This window comes from Protopterus annectens, chromosome 12.part0, assembly GCF_019279795.1.
Source record: "Protopterus annectens isolate FY-2018-M chromosome 12.part0, PAN1.0, whole genome shotgun sequence".
Classification (NCBI taxonomy): domain Eukaryota; kingdom Metazoa; phylum Chordata; order Ceratodontiformes; family Protopteridae; genus Protopterus; species Protopterus annectens.
In genome coordinates, this window is record NC_056746.1 from 1,341,770,947 (window position 1) to 1,341,793,211 (window position 22,265).

The 22,265-nt window shown below is 38.8% G+C and overlaps 1 protein-coding gene across 1 annotated transcript in view; it reads right to left on the reverse strand.

The window, feature by feature from the left end:
* OPRL1 (opioid related nociceptin receptor 1) overlaps positions 1-21,872 on the reverse strand; it is a 270,929-nt gene extending 249,057 nt beyond the window's left edge. Inside the window, exons 1-2 of the mRNA XM_044090397.1 lie at positions 20,781-21,872; positions 19,728-20,021 (exon numbers count right to left, since the gene is read on the reverse strand). Coding sequence (XP_043946332.1) covers positions 19,728-19,960 — 233 coding nt within the window. The 5' untranslated portion in view covers positions 19,961-20,021; positions 20,781-21,872. The remainder of the gene's footprint in view (positions 1-19,727; positions 20,022-20,780) is intronic.
* Between the last annotated feature and the right edge of the window lie 393 nt (positions 21,873-22,265).

The following is a 22,265-nucleotide window of genomic DNA, read 5'->3' on the forward strand; positions in this document are numbered from 1 at the left end:
AAGGTATGCTTACCAAATGCTACAATTTGTATTTTTTTGTTGCTGAGCTTGAGGTCATTTTCATGCACTGAGCTTCTGTTCGAGTGTCTACATGTTAAAGGGGTAAAAAGCATACAACCCCTATGGGATTCGAACCCACAATCTTCCCATTTACATTGTGCACAACACTTCATTTACAGGATAAGCTACCAATGCAGACATGTCCCCCCTTAATGAGCTGTAACAGCTGCAGGAATGTGCATAAATGCACAGCACCCCAACGCAGCTCCTCAGCGCAGGGTGGGATGTGCTGCTACACTATTCCCTGTGGATATCAGCCACCTTTTATTTGGTGTTGAAAAAAAGAGGACAATATCCAGAAAGGTTAAGGAAAGCCCAAAATGTAGATATCGTAATGCTTTAATTTTGGCACCATTCAGAGAACCATATCTGTTGTTGATGCAAACACCATAAATCAGATATACCATGGTATTCAGAAAGTCATAGCCTGTGCCAGTAGACCCCAATCAGATGTTGAAAAGGTTTATAACTGGACAGAAAAGGAAATACTACCCTCTATATGGGTCTGTTATCACTTTCATTTGTACATACGAGGAAATGAGTTTAGTTTAGTTATCAGAATATAAGCACTTGAGGAAAATATTCAATAAAATAAATCCCAGACCAGATGTCCTAACCCTTACGCAGAGAGAGAGAGAGAGAGAGAGAGATGGAGAGAGAGAGAGAGATACAGAGAGAGAGAGAGAGAGAGGGACTCTTACATTACATACCGTCATTCTTTAACAGAGCACAGAAAAGGGAAACAGCACATGGCAGGCTGTTTGTCAAGGCACCTGGTCAAAAACACAATGAAGGATTAAATCAGTGACAGACACAGAGTCAGAGAGAGAGACAGAGAGGTTAAAATGAATGCTGAATATGCATTGCAAGATCACAGACACTTACAGAAATAGAAACTTAGAAAGGTAGCATCCTATAAGAAGATAAGAAATTCTGAAAAACACAGCACATGCCATGATAAAACTAAAGATGATAATGATGGTGAAATAAGAAGGCATGAGAATGCAAATGAAAGACTATCTGCACATGGAAAGAATTTTCAAAAGGAGCCCAGCCTGATCATAAGAAAAAATGACAAAAAAAATCATGCCTGGATACAGCACATGATTAATGCAGAACAGTAAAAGCAAGACAGATAATATGCCCATCCACAGATAGAAGCTGTGCAGAGAAGCAGCGGTTAATGCCACCATAGTCTTCTTCATTTATTTATTAATTTTTGGAAAAGAGTATTTGCTTATATTACCTGCAGAGCAAGGAGGGATTAATGTCAGCATAGATTTTATGGGGTCTACATGGAAAAGATGACTTCCCGTGTTGCCTGCTAAGTATATAAAAACATATTGTAGAGTCTGTCGCATTTTGTATCAGCATGTTGTAATACCAGTCCTTTGCAAGCCTTTCTAACACATTTATTATACCACAAACAATAAAGAACACCTGTAACTGCAAAGGGTATAGTAGGAATGTCCAGCATTAGAGATATACCATGCAGAGGGTATAGAAGCTCATCCACCTTACAGTGGGATCAGTCCTTCAAGGTTAATATCTATGCATCAGTACGGACATAAAAAATATCGTCATTCTGCGATCCCACAAATGAGAGAGAGAGGAAGGGGTCATGACAAAAAAGCCAACATGAACAGTATACAGAGCTGAGAAAAGGCCAGAACATTACTAAACAAACTATAATGGTGAAAAAATAAAGAAAAAGTAAATATAACTACATACGTTTGAAGTAAATACAGACCTTCTTTGAGCAACACACCAAATGCTAAAGAGATATTGTTCCTTTGTGAAGTCATAACATGAAATAAAATGAATAGTTCTAGTAATATCAGTGCTACCAGGTTCTGTTTATGTCTGGGTGGTCTGGTACAGGTGTATGTGGTAGTACATATTTTATGGCTATATAGTACATCACAGATGGGCCTTGTATGCTAAGGAGATGTCACCCCACAGGAGTCTTTATGAAATGAAAAATAGAACTAGAGCTTTAATGTGTTTCACGTAGGACATAGAACTTAGACCAATGGCTTTCCTAGCGAGGAAGCATTTGTGTCTTTCAAGTAGGACCATGTACATGCCAAAAGGACTATTACCTTAAATTTTGTGTAATAAGAGAGGGATTTAAAACATCTCTGGATCAAGAAGATACACCTATGGTAATGAGTGAGCTAGTAAAAAAAAAAATCTAATAACCGTAGAGACATGGTGGTTGAAGTTGAGCTCATTGTATATGAAAATGCTCAAGTCCCTTATTGTATCAGTCTTGAGAGAGATGTCTTTGTCGTTTTAATTTCTTCAAGTCTTGTGGGTTTCCAATACCATGACAGGAATGGACCCCATTTCTAAGTCAAAGTATGATTAAAGTTCATGAAATTAGTATTGTTTCACTCTTTGATGTTAGCCAAAAATGCTCTTCGCAGCACCCGCAGTGTGCCCAGTAATGACTCCTTCTGCAATTCGTACGGTGTTACTGAATTGATAACATATCTAAATACGATTGTAAATTTTTTTTTATAAGACCAATTGCTCCTACTAGTATTGTAACTGTCTGAGTATCTTTCTTCCACATAGCTCTCGTCTCTGCCTGCAGATCGAGGTATTTTATGACTTTGTGTCTCTCTGTATGCAAGACACTGTAGTCACTAGGTGTGGCGATTTCAATGATCAATGCTACTTTTGTCTTCTTTTCTTGGACCACTATATCCGGTTTTCTAGCATCTATCTTTTGGACTGTTGGTATTGGATGATCCCATGTGATGTAAACTTCATCATTTTCTGTGAGTCTCTGTGGCTCATGTTTCCAGTGCTTTTTAGCCACTTTGATACCATAATGTTTGCACAATCTCCAGTGTAACAATCTCGCCACATTATTATGCCTTTCAGTATACAGTCCTTCTGCCATTAGTATGTCACAACCAGCAACAAGGTGTGTAATTGTTTCCAATTCAGTTCCACAAAACCTACATATATCTGTTTCTCCCCCATGTTCAATAGACTTAGTAAACCTACGTGTACGTAGCCCACTATCTTGGGCTGCCAATATTAACCTTTCTGATGTAAATTCACCTCTCCTTAACCATTCCCACGTTTGTTCTTGATCAACGTGAAGCTCTTCCAGAAGTTTTCTGTACTTGCAACTATATTTATGTTTTTTCCACATTTCTTGCTTTCTCATCTGGTCCTTCACCTTATATTCTTTCTTTTGTTTTTTGACACATTCAGTTGTTACCTGATTTTTATCCACTTCTGGTTTGATTTCCATTCCTGCTTGACGTCGATATGCTTCTGCTAAATTAAGCAGAGATGTCATCTTAGATTTATTCTCCTCATGTTTCAAAACTTTCACCACATTTCGATCTTGTGAGGTCAGTAGATATGTGTGGAGTCCCACGATTGCAGATCTATACATGTAATCAATATCAAGGAGGCCCATCCCTCCTTCAGAACGGGAAATATATAATCTTGGTATACACTGATTTTTATAAATCATTTGGTGAGCATGAAGCATCCTTGTTTTAATATCCAATCTATCCAACACTTTTTGGGGCCAGTCAATCACTCCAAAACTGTAAGTTAGGACAGGAAGAGCAAATTGATTTATAGCTTGGATCTTGTTCCTAGGTGTCAATGCTGTTTTCAGGATTAATTTAAGTCTTCTAAAGTACTCCTTACTAAGCTTTATTTGCATTTGTTCATGTTTTATTGCTGATCCTTCATCAGTTCCCAAATAGTTATACACTCCCTCTTGCTCAAGTTCTTTTATATCACATTCTTGCCCCAAACTGATGTTTTCCTGGTGCTGCAATTTTCCTTTTTTAAAGGTTGCTTTTGCACATTTGTCAAGACCAAATGACATTCCAATATCATCTGAAAAAGTTTTGACAACCTGTAGCTGTGCTTTCAATTCATCTGATGAGCGATACAATTTTAAATCATCGACAAAGAGAAGATGAGAAGTCATTAGACTTTGTTGTTTTCTAGAATCCAAATTGTAGCCATGGCCTAAGCTGTTAAGTAAACAGCTTAATGGATTAATAGCAAGGCAAAATAGCAACGGTGACAGGGAGTCACCCTGGAATATCCATCCCCCTTTAGATTTTTATCCCTGGGATAATAATCTGTCCTTTATCATGGCTTAATTGCAAAGTGGTCTGCCACTGTTTCATGGTTACTGTAATGTAATCAATCAGTGTAGGATATACCTTATATTCTAAGTTTATAAGAGCAATATTTAAAATATGTCTTCTATGTAGGTACTGCCATGTCCATGTTTATCAAAGGACACAAAAGTATGCATATTTGCACTTAGCCCATGGTCCTGGTATCTCATTTTTGCATATAACAGAGGCTCTTATATTCCTCTAGGAGTCCTCTGGATTGTTGATGGTAACTCCAGGTCTGCAGTCTTCTGCAAACTTGGTTATTGATAAGCCTCTAGCATCAATGCTGATATCAGAGAGCTAGATACAAAATAAGAGTGGCCCCAGTACAGAGTCCTGTGGGACTCCAATGATAACATTCCTTTTAGTGGTTAGAGTGTTCCATTCCTGATTTGATATGCTCTGCCTGTGTGTCACTTTGGTATCTAAATGAATGCATATGAGTTTACATTTAGTTTGATTAATATGACTATTATGTTTCAGTATGGGATGGTAGCAAAGACGCTGGCCAGAGCAAGGTATGCTTTGTCTACCCATCTGCTCTCATTCCAAGCCATAGATTCTGTTTGCCAGGTGATGCAGAGTTTAAGGTTGCAAACCGGAATTCATATGGAGCAGGGTTTGATTCTCTTCATGTTTGTTTGTCTAGTGTGCGACCATGAGCAAGTCACTTAACCAGACAGTGCTCCCTTTAACCCCTGAAAAGGGGCTTTGTATTCAGTAGGCTGACCTGCTTAATAAATAGGTGCTATTATTAAAAAAAAAAAAAAATATATATATATATATATATATATATATATATATATATATATATATTAGGGTAACCAGGCAGGATCTATCTTTTGCAAATCCAAACAGATTCACTGCAAGGGATTGCAAGATTACAATATTCTTGTTTATGAGGACTGTAATGATGCACCCCATTGTCTTGTGAACAAGGCTGGAAAGGCTTACTGGTCTATAGTTGTCAGACTCAGCGGTGAAGCCACCCTTACGAATGAACTGTTCATCATGGTCCAGCATTAAGCCTTGTGAAATTCAGAGGTTGAACACAATAGATGTAGGTGTATAAGACAGCGTTTCATTTTGACAAGCAAACACCCCAGCACATTGTCAGACCCCACAGAATTTTTACCTATGAGTGGGTCTTTTAAACTTGCTTGGAAGTGGTCTCTGGAGGAGTATAGATACTTTATCATATGGCTGGAAAGAGAAGTGTGACAAGGCCAAGACATTGGAATTAAATTTATCTGACAATATCTTTGCAATGCTTTCATGGCTGAAGCGGGTGATATTGTTATGCAAAACGTCAACCTTTTAGCTCAACAAATCTGGATAATGCCAAAAATAGGGATATATTTTAAATATTGCTCTTATAAACTTAGAAAGCTGACAGAATAAAAAAATTGCATTAGCATGCATTTTCTGAAGTATGAAACTCAAATGTCTGTCTTTATATAGTAACTTCCATCCTCAATTATTTGCCAGAAAACTACAGATTTTATGAGAAACAAAGGAAAAATATCAAGCAAAAACCGGGACATTCTGCAAAAATCTGGACATTTAAAAGGTATCTGCTTAGCCTTGGTCAAATGATTTTGTTTCTTGTTTTTTTTTTCTTTTTTCTTTTTTTTTAATTCTTTTGAGGACCAATTTGGAATTTGAGCTTTTCAGTTTGTTTCTAAGAATGAGGATTTCTTTTTCCTTTTGTTATATAATTTGTTTATGGCAGGGATCGACTGTTAGAGTTTGTTGTGTTTGCAGCAGAGTGTCTCACTGCAGGTACTGAGACATGCATAGATGCTTTTTGCAAGTGCAACTGTGATGGCCAAAGGGGCTGGGGTGGTGTTGTTGGAGGTTGTACAAGATCAGATCAACAGCTATTTGCAAAATGTTTACCTTTGAGAAATCCTTAAAGTTGGTGAGGTTCACAGGCATGTCAGGCTGGGTCATAGGAGAAGGCTATCGAATAGCAGTGAAGCCTGACTGATCATGGAACAGCTAGGGGTATAAACAATAGTGGAGTAATGTTTATGAGGACTAATTTGAGTAACTTTGCATCACTAGTAGGGAGATCTTTGTCTGGTTCATTCATTTGGCATTTATGAAATCTAGAATGCATTATGCACTTCTATTTGCAATAGCATAGACCTTCCATTTTATAGATATGTAGCTGAAATTACCAAACACAGTGGTGTTTGCTCCTATGATAAAGGACTCAAGGTTGTTCAGATACAACTCGTAGACAATGGGTGTCACAGAATGGGTGCTGTTTTGCGCCATGGTGAGGTAGGAAGTTTTACTGGCAGTTACTTAGACATGGAGGAGTTCCAGGTCATTCTCTTTCTATGTAGGTTGAGATGTGTTACAGGTGCAGAGGAATATGGACGCACCATCCACTGTAGCAGAGACGCCATCACAGGCGAGTCTGAATGAGTGTTATGCATTTTAACCACTTTGGGAGGATGCATTATCGATGTACTGAAAAAATGTTTTGCTGAAGACCTAAATGTCAATATTTTCTAGGGATTAAAAGGTTTCTGGGGGCAATTTCTTATTAAGGTTCTTGGAGATGAGCAGTGTTACTTTTAAATTATCCAAATCTGGCCTGGATTGGTTGGCAGATGTTGCAAACTGACAATAACTAAAAAAGACTCAAAGTTTGTAGAGGCTATTTTTTTACAATATATGAGAAATAAAGGCCACTCTTGGGCTATCAACCATCTGTCTCCAGGCAGAAGCATATTATCAGACCTTTGTGAATGACATCACATAGCCAGTTGTTAAAATACTATGGTATCAGTCTTGATGAAGGCAGGATTCTGCTTAAGACTAGTTGCATACCAGTCCCAGACGCATATTCAGAGAGCACTACCATGTCTGTTTTCATACAGGGAAAGTCTGTACATGTCAGGTCATGTGCACATTCCTGTACAGCGAGTGCCGTATCTGCACTCGGGCTGACGTCATGTGCACATTCCTGTACAGCGAGTGCCGTATCTGCACTTGGGCTGACGTCATGTGCACATTCCTGTACAGCGAGTGCCGTATCTGCACTCGGGCTGACGTCATGTGCACATTCCTGTACAGCGAGTGCCGTATCTGCACTCGGGCTGACGTCATGTGCACATTCCTGTACAGCGAGTGCCGTATCTGCACTCGGGCTGACGTCATGTGCACATTCCTGTACAGCGAGTGCCGTATCTGCACTCGGGCTGAAGGGACTTGATTGCCTTGGAACCTCAACGTCCCAGCAGCTGACAGGTAGCTCACTGTCACTATTTCCTTGTCCCATCTAGTGCATGATGTGTCTGTGTGTCTCACAACAGAGTTAGCTATGATTAAGACATTTGCAAATGAAACTGCTAGTCAGAGAGACCTTAAGAGCTTGGGGGTGCAAGATAGATGACCACTCAGCAGTGTTTGTGGCAGACACTGTTATATACAGAAGTGGTACTGTGCATATGTTCTGCTGAGGGGACTGTGTGACAGGTCTGTGTATCAACAACCTGTGAGCCTTGGGGAGGGGTCTCTTAAGTAACTCAGTATAGATAGGTATACTTTTTGGTAAGAAATGTTATGGTGTGAAGTGAGTGTGGGTGCTTCTGAAAACCTGGTGAGTACTGATAGTATGTTCTGAAGACAAGCTTTCCTTGTGATTTAGTAGATATAAGGACTGCCCTTGTATGGACTCTGTGTGAGACAAAAGTGGTCATTGGTTAGTCAGCATGAGGCAGTCATCAGGGTGCCTCATACTAACAGGCAGGCAGGGATGGTGTAAGGGTAGACTGTGGTTCTATGATTGCTTGAAAGTAGTATACAGTAGGTAGCTAAAAAGTAAAATAGCTAGAAACTTCCCCTGAGTCATATACCTAACAGATGGTACAATTATCAAATGAAGAGGGAATTTTGATATTTATGGAGTGCTTATCAGAGGGATTCTTAATGCATACCTTATGAATTTCAAAGGAAAAAAATAGCAGTAAGAGAATATATGGTTGATTTAGAGTAGCCAACAGAAAGATTTTCATTTCTTACCCTACGTACTCAGAAAATGTGGTAGTGTAGGAGTTTACTAGTTTACATACCTGGCACAATAAATATAATATCAACAGCAGTAAAGTTGTTTGAGATGCTAAATGAAGTATAAATAATCACTTCCTTGTAGTAAAGGGATTGGTAAGAGGCCAAATCTGAAGGAATGAATAACACAGTATAAAACAAGGATGCAAAGGATGTATCCAGAGTTTAATTATAATGACTTGCCCTTATGGGGTGTACTGCTCCCCACTGTAGCTCAGCCAAGTGGGGTACAATGGCATGTTGATCATGACAGAAAAGCTAATCAGGTGTACCTGCAGAATGCAGTATCATCGTTGCAATTCTAAAAAGTATCCAGCAAGAACTCTGGATACTTTTTAGAGTTTTTAAGTGTCTATTTCCAGTTTTAGTTTGATTGTTGCAATTCTACTTGGAAAAGGAATGTTTTTCTAGACCAATCTTTAAGTGATAAACTGGGATACCTATACATCATATGCAGGCTCTGTTCAAAAATTCCTGTCTTTCATAAACAAGAATTCCTGACATCAAATTAATAAAGAACCCACTAAAAGACAAAATGTTCTTGAGATGGTCCTTACAAATATTATCATTTATTTGCACTGCTCTAATGGCATACCTTTCTGAAGTCAAATATGACCACAATTTGGTAGCCTTTTCTTTCAAAAACTTTAAACTAGAAGATGCAGTTATCACAATATTCAAATACTTCAAATGCACAAACTTCTTATAATGCTCAGACAACATCTTAAATTTTAAGTATAATATTAATTCCCAAAATGTTGACACAGCTATTAATTATGCAGATAAATTCTAAACATACCAAGAAAACTACTAAATCCGTCAGTCCATAAATAAACTAAACACAATGACAAGGGAAAGAGCCAGTCAACCTGGTGGTCAACATACTTAAATAAACAGTACAATAATAAAGGTCATTAGAACAGATAACAGAACTACAGATCCACAAATCAACATCAGAATTAAATAACTATCTGAGATACTGAAAAATGTCATGGGGTAAATACAAATCCTTCTTTACTAACATCAGACAGTTATGAAAAAACACCCAACAGTGCTCTGAGCATATTCATAATGGCAATACCTACCTGATCCATTGGATGTTCAAATATATTAGCGAACAAATTTAATTTAAAAAATTCATCCCACAGACATCTATAAAAAAAACACATGTACCTAAGGATTACAAACACCTTAACATCACAAAGTAATACTTGTTAAAAATAATCCACCACAAAAAATACAACCTCTATGGGACCTGATAACATACCAGAGTGGCTGCTGAGCAGCATTGACCGTCCACTGGAGCTTCTACCCCTACAACTATTCAGCCTGAGCTTAGCCACCAGGTGTGTCCCCAAAGTTCAACACACAGCAGTTCTGGTGCCACTTCCCAAAGGTCCCTGAAAAAAGAGTCCTTGAGCCTAAAGAACTTGAGATACCAAGAGAGGGTGGAGACCTTCTCCTTGTAGTCAGTGTGCTATGTACTCCTTAGGAGTGATTTGTGCTTTGCCTTCTAGGCCATTAGAATCCAACAATCCAAGACCTCTTATTTCTCTACAAATCAAACAGCCCCCCAACACTAGAACCAGAGATCTGAACCAGCTTCAGCAAATAAAGAAATGATGGTGGAGAGTCAGATTTGTCACACAATGACTACCCCTTCTCTGGAACAAACTTCCTCTCCAGATTATATTACATACTATCTTCCTTTATGAAGGAATTAGTCAATTGAATGGGTATTCTTATATTCATCCCAGGTATGACTGACTTAGTGTTCCTTGAAAAAGGATGTAAGATCTCAGGGAGGGCCCTGGCAAGGTGTAAATAGTCACATGTTCCAGTTGTCTTGTACATGCATAATTGCTTCCTGTTTCAGTGTAGTATTAACACATTACCAAAATTATTTACCTATGCACACAGACAAAATAATACATCTAGTATGTTGCATATATGTAAAGAGATAGCTATATAAATGTATTCTTCTTCTTATGAAAAGCAGTCAAGTATTACTTCACACTTGTGAGCTACTAAATACTTAACTGGAAAAAAGGGTCAGTTTACAGTTTGGGGAAATCACATCAAAGCCAAAGTTATCCAAGACCCCTGGAGAATTAACACAGCCAAATCCACTAATGCACATGAATGGAATCAGCAGCAGAGATAAAGAAACTGTGTACACATTCATAATTAACTGATTCAGGGTTTTTACAGCAATATGAAAATACATCACCCCCCCCCCCCCAATGGTATTAAAAGGTAGGGAGGGAATTTTCATAATGATTAATAGAGATATGGAGTCTGAACAGATTAAGAAGGTCAGAAAGCTGACATTGAGATTAACATATTTAGACCCCATACCAAGATGAAATAATAAATGGGGGTCTGACCAGATTAATACATTTGGGGTCCCAAACAGAATCTGTCTAAAAGGCCCAAAGAAGAAGTACAGGTGATCAGAAGACCCCATCAAGTTTATTAGACAGGCTGACGAGATCACAGGAGTCTAGGAGTTATTGAAGCCCTAAGCAGATTTAGCACAGTCATGTGGTTCAAGGCACAGTAAAAAAGTCAAAACTCCTTCTCATTTCAATTACCATAGCCAAGTATCCATATCAACTTTACTAGAGGAAGGGAGGGAGAGAGCGATTGTGAGAGAGAATTTCCTTACAGCACAGTTAAAATCAGGTGGTGGTTACCTGAGTTATCAGAGTTAGAATCCCAAAGCAGAACTGTTGAAATCATGAAATTGTAGAGCATTGCATCTTGACAAAAAATCATTATGCAAAGCTGAACTTGGCCTTCAAATTGGCAATCTGAGTATAAATTTCTTTGCAACCAAAATGAGTTTGAATTGCTTGAATGATGAACTGGGGTAGGCAGCTCCACGAGGAAGGATTCTAGAGAATCACATTGAATTAAATGAAATCCTCCCCCTGAGGACTCGTTGTCCCATAGGTGACTGACATCTAATGTTTTATCTTCCCAAGTATGTTGTACAAGATTTTAACGAAAATAGTGAAATAAGATGACCTGCAGTCCCCGGACCCTCACCTTGGAGCGTGTGACCTCAGTGATCATATGGTAGTCTGGGGTCCCATATCTTCTGTAATAGGCAATGGTCTAGTTACTTGAGGTATGATAGGAATGCCAAAGTTTATGTGGGATACCTTTGTTCTGGACACCTCTAATTTTATATAATGTGCTACCAAGAGAGTAATTACACCACCCATTCCTACTGAAACAACCTGAAGCATCCTTCTAGTAGCTATTAACCAGCAACTGGAAGTGAGCCAGACCACCATGATTTTGCCTGTATAAATACTAGCATATGAATCAGAATTTCAGAGTTATTTAGGTGCTTATTCAAATTAAGTAGATTGAACTGGCATACAAATTATTTAGCTCTGACCTGTTTATTTATTCAGACTTAGTCGATTACACTGTCAGGGCCATTATTCAGCTCTGACCTGCTACACAGCAAAACACAGTACAAACTGAAGATGCATAACATTACACACAAAAAATGAATACAAAGAAAATACAATGACAGAGATGACAGTAATAAAACATAACAAACACTAACCCAGACAGTGTTCCACAAATCATTGTACACATAAATGTGGAATGTGTCACCTAGCACAGCTACAATCATATATGGAGGATGCGATGGCAGGAGACAGTTATTGTCTGCTGAGCTCCTAAACCTGTCTTGAATCAAAACATTAGTTACTTCATTACAGTTACTGAAGTCACTTCCACATCTTGGAAGCAAAGAATGAGAAGATTATGATACAGCACTCCATGGAGCACTGAGATTGGATCAAGGTCAGTGGATCCATGGAGCACTGAGATTGGATCAAGGCCAGTGGATCCATGGAGCACTGAGATTGGATCAAGGACAGTGGATCCATGGAGCACTGAGATTGGATCAAGGCCAGTGGATCCATGGAGCACTGAGATTGGATCAAGGACAGTGAATCCATGGAGCACTGAGATTGGATCAAGGACAGTGGATTCACAGAGCACTGAGATTGTATGAAGGCCAGTGGATCCACGGAGCACTGATACTGGATCAAGGCCAGTGGATCCATGGAGCACTGAGACTGGATCAAGGCCAGTGGATCAATGGAGCCCTGATACTGGATCAAGGCCAGTGGATCCATGGAGCACTGAGACTGGATCAAGGCCAGTGGACCATGTAGTACTGAGATTAAATCTAGGCCAGTTGATGCATGCAGTAATGAGATTGTATGAAGACCAGCAGATTCTTGGAGTATTGGGATTGTAAAAAAGCCAGTGGATCCATACAGTATTGAGATTATATCAAGGCAAGTGGATCCATGGAGTATTGGGATTATGTATATGCCACTGGATCTATGGAGTACTGAGACTGTATCAAGGCCAGTGGCTCCATGCAGTACTGAGATAGTATCAAGGCCAGTGGATCCATGAAGTGTTGAAATTATATCAAGGCCAGTAGATCCATGGAGTACTGAGATTGTATCAAGGCCAGTGGATCCATGCAGTACAGAGATTATATCAAGGACAATGGATCTATGCAGTATTGACATTATATCAAGGCCATTGGATCCATATAGTACTGAGATTGTATCAAGGCCAGCAGATCCATGGAGTACTGAGATGGTATCAAGGCCAGTGGATCCATGGAGCACTGAAACTGGATCAAGGCAAGTGGACCATGCAGTACTGAAATTGTATCTAGGCCAGTGGATCTTTGCAGTACTGAGATTATATCAAGGCCAGAGGATCCTGGAGTACTGATATTCTATCAAAGCCAGTGGATCCACAAAGTGCTTAGATTATATCAAGGCCAGGGGATCCATGGAGTACTGAGATTGTATCAAGGACAGTTGATCTATGAAGTGTTGAAATTATATCAAGGACAGTGGATCCATGGAGTACTGAGATTGTATCAAGGCCAGTGGATCCATGCAGTACAGAGATTATATCAAGGACAATGGATCTATGCAGTACTGAGATTGTATCAAGGCCAGTGGATCCATGCAGTACTGAGACTGTATCAAGGGCAGCAGATCCATGCAGTAAGGAGATTGTATCAAGGCCATTGGATTCATGCAGTACTGAGATGGTATCAAGGCCAGTGGATCCATGGAGCACTGAGACTGGATCAAGGCCACTAGACCATGTAGTACTGAAACTGTATCTAGGCCAGTAGATCCATGCAGTACTGAGATGGTATCAAGGCCAGTGGATCTATGCAGTACTGAGATTGTATCAAGGCTAGTAGATCCATGCAGCAAGGACACTGTATCAAGGCCAGTGGATCCATGCAGTACTGAGATTGTATGAAGGCCATTGGATTCATGCAGTACTGAGATTGCATCAAGGCCAGCAGGTCCATGGAGTACTAAGATTGAATCAAGGCCAGTAGGTGTTAAAATGGCTTAGCTTTTAAGTACATAATATATTTTCGGTTTATGTGCTTATAAATTATAGAACTTAGGCAGATAATTGTCTCTCTGTGCAGAGCTAAAACAGGCTTGACTTAAACTGCCACAGCAATTATTCCCTAAGTACTAAATACTGTGATTTTAAACACTTCTACATGCAAAAAAAAAAATATATATATATATATATATATATATATATATATATATATATATATATATATATATATATATATATATATATATATATATATATATATATACACACATATGGGACCTGTACAGATCCCCGAATGCACTTTCCACTGAATCAGAAATCACCGAGCATACTTAACTGAAAGTGCTGTTCACTGAAGCAGCACTTTCGGATAAGTATGCTCATTGTGCCGGTTGTACTATGGTGCAGATAAGGGAAAATTCCCTTTTCCACACTGTAGTGCGACCTAAAAGTGAGAATATTAAAGTAGGGGGTGAGGGGTACAGGGGGGGCTTAGCCCCCTACATAGAAGTAGGTTTAATGTTGTTTTTTTTTAAACATACTTTACCGTAAGGGCTTTTTCAGTGAAAGCACTTTCAGTAAAGTATGATCAGTGATAATGGATTTGGACATTTGATCTTTCGATCAAATGTCCTAGATCCATATATATATATATATATATATATATATATATATATATATATATATATATATATATATATATATATATATATATATATATATACGGTTTACTATGAAAAGCTTGAAATGCACTTTGTCGAATGTCAGGTGATGGAAGGTACAGTTTCAAAGATGCACAATGCCGAACCTGAATACAACAAATCCATGATAGCGAATGTAAAGTGTGATTCATTAGTATGAGTTTGGCATTGTGAATGGAGATTGCAGTACAGTGAAGATCAGGTAATTTACCCTCTTCTTCACTATAGTGGGATCTCGGATTTGGTATATATAATTTGCAGGGGAGGGTGTTGGCTGCAGTCCCCTACATGGGGGGGGGTGAAGGGAGGCTTGCCCCCTTGCAAAACATAAATGTTAACATGGACTTTCAATTCTGAAAGTTCAGAGTTTTGAATGGGAATATTGTGGTTATCAGTTCTGACATCTAGTACAAAATGGTGAGTATATTTTTGACTTTTCGGTTCAGCACTATGAATAAACACACAACCACCATTCTGAGTTTTGATAGTAAACCTATATATACATATATATATATATATATATATATATATATATATTTTTTTTTTTTTTTTAAACATTTGTTAATCAGCTTATTCACATGGGAAAAATGTGTCCCTTTTAGGGCAAAAAAGGGTAGACAGAATCCAAACTTGTACTTTGTTATAAGAAACAAGTCATTTATATCTCTCTGTCTTAATTCTCTGCACTGACTACCAACTTGATGGCATGGAATGGACTTAAAATCCTTCTCAACTCCACATAATTCTTCCAGAGCTCTCAAGGCTTCGAATACCTGATTGCAAGTAAATATTGAGAAAAAGAGAGACAGCGACAGAGAAAGACAGAAGGGTAGGAAAGCTTTGCATGAGATCCTGAGTTCTACCAATTGCCATATTTTTCTAAATTTGGAAGAAAGGTAATGTGCAATCAATGCTGATTATCAGTTTTTTTTCTTATTATAACACTTGCAGCATGATGCAATTTCCTTTTTCTGGTAGAATGCCCTAGAAATTCTTCTGATGTGTATAAATTTCATATTGCTCATTGCAGCAAATATGCAAATCTCCTTTAAAATGTAAAAACATGCAGACAAAATGCTTGCAGAGTGAGAGTGTAGAGCAGAATATGCAGGAATGAACATAAGCACTTTCAGAAGCACACGGCACTAGCTAGCCATATATTACACAGCCGCAGGCATGAGTTAATAACGCTAAATGTCACCATCTGTGAGGAGCAGGGACATGTTTGCATTCAGTATGAAAAAGTAGAAGACACGGTCTATGGGAATGTGGAACTTGAGGAAGCACTGCACAACATAAAGGGTAGAACTACTGATAAATACAATGAACTAGGTCTGTCAGTATTTATTTAGATTACCTCAAGGTAGTAAAACGTTAAAAGGCAGTAAGGAATGCCTGGGGGATAAAGGAGCATGGAATGTACAGGAACCAGCATTATCAAATGAAAAAATATGGACAATTTGTAAGACTTGACTTGCAATAGAGATCCCATTTCTGACACATAAGCTGAAGAAAAAGGCAGTCTGCATCAAAGCAAACTGCTGCAGGAGTGCTACCTAAATCCATGCTGAGAATGGGTTTAACTATGTCCGTGCTAAAACCCAAAAATAATAATAATAATAAGTTTCAACAGCAGATATCATGCATGTGGAACAGGGTCTTTGAGGAGACAACAAGTTAAAACTGAGAATCCAGGGATGTTTGTTCCAGAAATTAAGCTATTCTGGTGGCGTACAACATGCTTTGACTCTTTGCTCTAATAATTTTAGGTTACATTAGCATATGTTGCCTACAGCCCAGTCAAAGGAGGAAATAAATATTTCTTAAATGGCTTCCCATATTTAGGGAGGGTTTTAAATTCATTTCTCTACTTATTTGTGGATTACAGTTGTTTTGTTGTTAACACTAAATTTAAGAAGAGATAAAAACAACATACAAGCCACTTGGCTTTCTGCAGAAGCATATCATATACCCTTTACATGTATTTGGATTGCAGACTTACTGAAGGAAAATTAACATGAAGAAACATAAGTTTTTGCTATCATTGCAAGTAAAACAATGTTCTCTATAAATCAGACAAGTTGATAATGTTTGTGTTAGTATACGCTTTGATATGAGTAGGACAAACACTCATAAACAGCAACATATGGAAAAAGAAACATTAAAACTTGTTCACCATCTAAAATATGCCTTTGCTAGCTTGGCAGAAGTTGCCTGTCATTTACCTTCCAGTGAACAAATGTAAAATTACTGAGAAAATGAGGCCTGTATTTTTGTAAATTATTTGACTAGAATATCAGTACAGACTTGCAGGTGTTTGTGGGTATTTTAAATACATAATTTATTTTATTGTCTTGCAATAGCATATAACAAAAAGAGGGGTAGTTTACAGTATAATACAAAATGACAACCCATGTCTTTCAGTTACTATGACAACAGTGGGTCTGGTTACTTGGACTGATTTGTGCCTTCCATTTTTTGCATGTAATAGTCTTTCTTGACAAATGGAGTTATGAGCTACAAATGTCGTGCACGTGCAGATTTAAGACATTAGAGTACTCATTCAAGTCTGCCTAGTCCAGGAGGTCTTCACTCTTTGCTTTACTCTAGCAGTCCCTTTTCTCACAGAATGGCACAGCTTACAACCTATCTTTTTCTGTTGCCATCAACTTACTTTTGTATTTTCAATTATTGATAGAAGTCTGTTTATCCTATCTTGAGCTTATAAGGAGAAAATGGACACAGTTCTTGTTATTTGTTCCCTTCATTAAATGCCAGAAATGTCCCCATGGGTGTACCATCACAAGGAATGCAACCAGTTCCTACCAGTGTCATTGGGTATCAATCCCTGCATGTATACATATCAAGACATATACACACCATGATGCATGGCCTATGCAGAACATCCATGGCCACCCTGTTCATGTCAAGACATATGCATGCCATGATGCCTGGCCTATACATATCACCTACAGTTGCCTTGTACATGTCAGCACATATGCATGCCATGTTGCATGGCCTATACATACTACCTACTGTCACCTTGTATATGTCAAGACATGTACATACCATGATGCACAGCCTATGTCGAACACACGTGGTCACCTTGTACATGTCAAGACATACACATACCATGAAGCACAGCCTATGCAGAGCACCCATGGTCACCTTGTACATGTCGGGACATACACATACCATGAAGCAGACCACCTATGGTTGCCCTATAGTAAGAAGTTCATTCATAAGTAGGTAGGCTGTTGCAAAGATGAGGCAATTTCATCACAGATTCTGTTAAATTCTGTGCCACATAACTCCTTTAGCCCTCCACATTACATCAGTGTATTAAAAGAGAAGTTACTGAATACCACTGCCATGTTGCTGTTCTGTGTTTAACTGTGTCTGCCATGGGGAACTCTATATTTCTGGACATTATGTAAGATTTTGAGGGGGTGTGGCTTCTTTTCCTGAAACACACCTGATAGACATGAATAAATTAATTGATGACTTTCTGTGAATTTCTTGTAGAAAAGAGAATGCCACAAACATACTATGAATTCAGAAACTAATTACTTGGTCTTCTCTGAGTAATTGGGGTGATTATATTAAGTAGCAGGGACTTTGGCAGTTGCAAAAGCACCCCACAAGCAGATACAGTGATAAAAGACATTAATTTCTGGCAAATTTTCATTTATAATTTTCTGATCAGTTTTACACATTTTAGCTAGAATGTTCAATATTATGAAACAATAGTTTTCCCAAGTGTTATTTTCAATTAAGCATATAAAAAGGAAGTTAGATGTATGAGCCCACCCTTTCCAGTTTATTCCCATGTTAATACCATTTAATATCAGTTTGTCTTCTGAGCTCTAAATAACTGCTACAGATCTTTCAAACTGCACTCTGAAACCAGAGGAAATGACGGGATCTAGTAAATGAAAAAAAAAAAAAAAATATATATATATATATATATATATATATATATACACATGTGTGTGTGTCTATACATATATAGAGATAGAAAAATGATGCATGCAATAAAATAAAATCAGAAAGCACTCAATATAAAGAAATTACAAAGCTAAATATAATAAAAGTAAGTACATATAAATCTGAAAGTATAATCACAATCGAATCTAGAGCAGAGTTTCTCAAATGGCAAGGTAAGTCCCCATGCAACACCTATGGCTGGAGGGCCCTAAACACATCTGAATAGTGTTGAGTTGTTCAAACCTCAACTATGTCATATTGCATTAGGCCCAATGCAAAAGGTTAATAGTAAATGAATGCCTACATTTGACTACAAGTCAGCAACTCAGTAAATAAATAAGACAATAAAACTGTTTGTACTTAACTGAATGTGTCTTTGGGGAGATTTTTTTGTGAGAGTGTGTGTGTGTGTGTGTGTGTGCGCGCGCGCATGCTTGTGTGTGTGTGTCAGTCATTTGGTGGCTTATAGACTTTAGTTTGTTCATTTATGAGAACTTCACTGTGGCAAATTATTAAGGATTCTAAGCACCAATGAGCAATAATTATTATTAACCAAATACATGAATTCCTTCTGCAAATAATGTGGATGTGAGGGTAGATACCTGCAGGAAAAGGCACACACAGCTAGAGTGTGTGCGAAGAAGTGATGAGTGCAATTAGTTCATGAAGGACAGGAGTTTAATGGTGAAGACAGGTGTAGAAAAGTTGGAAAACATTAAAGGAATTCAGGAATGACTAAGAAAACAAGAAAGAGAGAAGAAAGGATGCACTAAATAAACCTACTGAACATGTTTTACTGCAGTTCCAACTTCATTTTAAAGCAATGATTTTATTATCTTAGTATGAAAACTAAACCATTTTTCTGCCCATTTCTCTTTGAAGCAAGATTTCCAGTAGGGGGAACTCATGTACCGTCTGCCGAGTAATGAATGTACCTGTGCCGGTGTATAACTTACCTACAGTTAGACACATGCAAGCAGAAGTGTAACCCTGTCACAAAACACTAGTGCAGTCAAGGAGTACAAACCCACTCGTAAAATATACAAAGACATTGTAGATCGTATTAGGCTGAGGCGTGTGTGTGTGTGTGTGTGTGTGTGTGTGTGTGTGTGTGTGTGTGTGTGTGTGTGTGTTGGGGGACTTCTGCTAGCTCACATTAAACGCATGCATCAAAGCCACAGCAATAAGAAAGTACATTTATCTCACACTGATCACCTCACATCCTTTTCCCTATCTGGAGACAGGGTGGGGGTACCATTGGGGGAGGGGGCAGGGTACCCGGCTCCTAACTGCACCTTACCTGACAATTACATACATGACCAGGCAGTTGCCCACCAGCCCCACGATGCAGACGATCAGATACACCACAACGATCGTAACCTTGATACTGAGGGGCAGGAACTCGTTCCCCGAAGTGTCGTTGAAGGGCCACGACCCGTTAGGAAAGGCATTCAGTTTAAGCAAAGATGAAGAGTTCGCCAGCAGTTTACTAAACTTGGGGTCCCTTAATATCGCCATGGGATCCAGATCCATCACGGAGAAGAATTTGCTACGATGCAGCGAAGGAGGGGAACACAAATTAATGGCAGCACGTCTAAGAGAAAAGCACAATAAAACAAATATTAATCAAATGGCTGCATGCATCTGCAGTAACAGTCCGCACAACACATTTTGTAATGCTCCCAAACCTACATCCTCTGCTAGTTAATCCAGAAATGCGCTGAAGCAATATGAAATAATTGTCACTTCTCAATTTCCTGCAACTAATCAGTCGTTTTTATCATCATCACTGTAATGTCAGAAATATTAAAAAATGTTCTTGTGGGCAGATCAAGCATATAATATTTGTCTTAAACTGAAATTCGTTATTTCTAGATTGATTTGCACTCAGCCTTCATTGGGACCCAGCATCCAAAAGTGCTTAGTATCCCTGCGACTTTTATTTATAATAAACAAGTCGTATATATGCATATATAAAGCTCTGGAATAACACTGCATTTCCGTCTATATTGTACATAACGTGTGTGTGTGTGTGTGTGTGTGTGTGTGTGTGACATATATATATATATATATATATATATATATATACACACACAGAACATTAAAAATATATATTGCTCTAATCGATATGCAGACATATATTCTATTGTTGCAGATAATCAATGTTTTGATGGTATATGGTTCATTTTCCTGAAGTTAAGACACAGATACACAGACATATACATGCAATGCACGCACCCACATACGCTTGATTGTTTTATAAATTACATACAAATTCCCCACCACCAAAAAAGTCAGTAAGAGAAAGGAAGGGCACACCTCTCTGGAGTCAACCTCTGCAACCCCCACCTACCTGGACGCAGACTGGAGGCTTGGGCGAATGTGGTCCTGTTCCCTACATCCAGTTAGTGCATCAGTCTATAACCATTCCCGTCTCTAGAGCAAGCAGGGTTCATTATAAAGCAGATTTATAAATGCATGTGCTAGAAACATCACCCAACTCTGTAAACCCACTGTTATGCTGCTGGGAAATCGCAACTCAGAGCCAAAGCACAGTATCCATCCGAATGTACCATCCAGACAGGCAAGACAACTTACAGGAGTCTGAGGCTGAGCGGACAGGGGGGACGGGAATGTATGTTTTCAGGGGGGGTTGTTGCAGTGTGTGGCTGTGTTGGGGGCGGGAGAAAACAAGATTCACAGCTGCTCCGGTGTTTTGGGTGGACAGTCTCTTTCGGGTACTTACTGTGTGAAGTGCCCCCTTACCCTTCCAGGTCCTTGCGTCAGGAGGCACCCTGTCTGAATGTGACCATCTTTTATTACCTTTAACTTACGACTTGCTTTGTCTGTCCAGCATCACCCTCCCCCTTTCTATTTTTTTTTTCATTAGTATTAATATTTAGAGTTGCTGACTCCTGCGACCTCCTTCAATTAGGAAGATCGCTGCTAAGTTTAGTAGGGTAACACTGAAACACGAAAACTGTAAATATAGCTTCTGCCTGTGATTACCCTCAACTTCATTTCACAACAGAATATAAAATAAGAAAATATAGCAGGTACCACTATAATGCCGCTGTATTTCAGAGCCAACACCCCTCTTTCCCAGATGCAACAAAAATCTGCCTTTACAGAAAATACAACTAGTTGGATAGATTAGGATATGGGCGCAAGATGTGCGCATTAGGCGCGGAGGGCTCCGGATGGGATTCATTGCTGAACTACAAAAGCCGCCTTGGTGTTTTAGGGAAGCGATTCACCTTGCTGTCATTCATTTACTAACGATATTACCACCACCGGAGCAAGTGTCCTGCCTCTGTCATGCATCACTGCCCTCACTTGGTGCTTGTGATTCTAGGACCCCTATCAGACTTTAAGCCTGCACCGCCCGTTCGTTGAACGTATATCTCATCAAAGTACTCGTGGAGCGAATATATAATAAGCCTGCTTTACAGCTCTCCCTGTTTTCGGGCACATCCCCATGTCAGAGAATGTTTTATTTGCCATTTTCAGATGTGTGGTTTCATAAACGAGATTGGCAGATTCTAGCTTTAAGTAACACCAGATATGGGAGTTAAAACTAGTCTTACTGTTACAGAAATGCACAGTAGCACTGCTACTCACCCAGCGGAGTAAACTTTGGCTCTTGTTGACGTAACAACCCATCCCAAATATACAAAATGGGAAAAAAGGGGGACGATACCGATGCCAGTGTTGTTCTGACACAGGTTATATAAGCAGTTGATAACAAATGACAAATATTGGAACTCAGAAATAATAACTTTTGTCTTTTTTCCCCTCTGATTCTTTTATGATGATGTGATAATTTACTATTATTTAT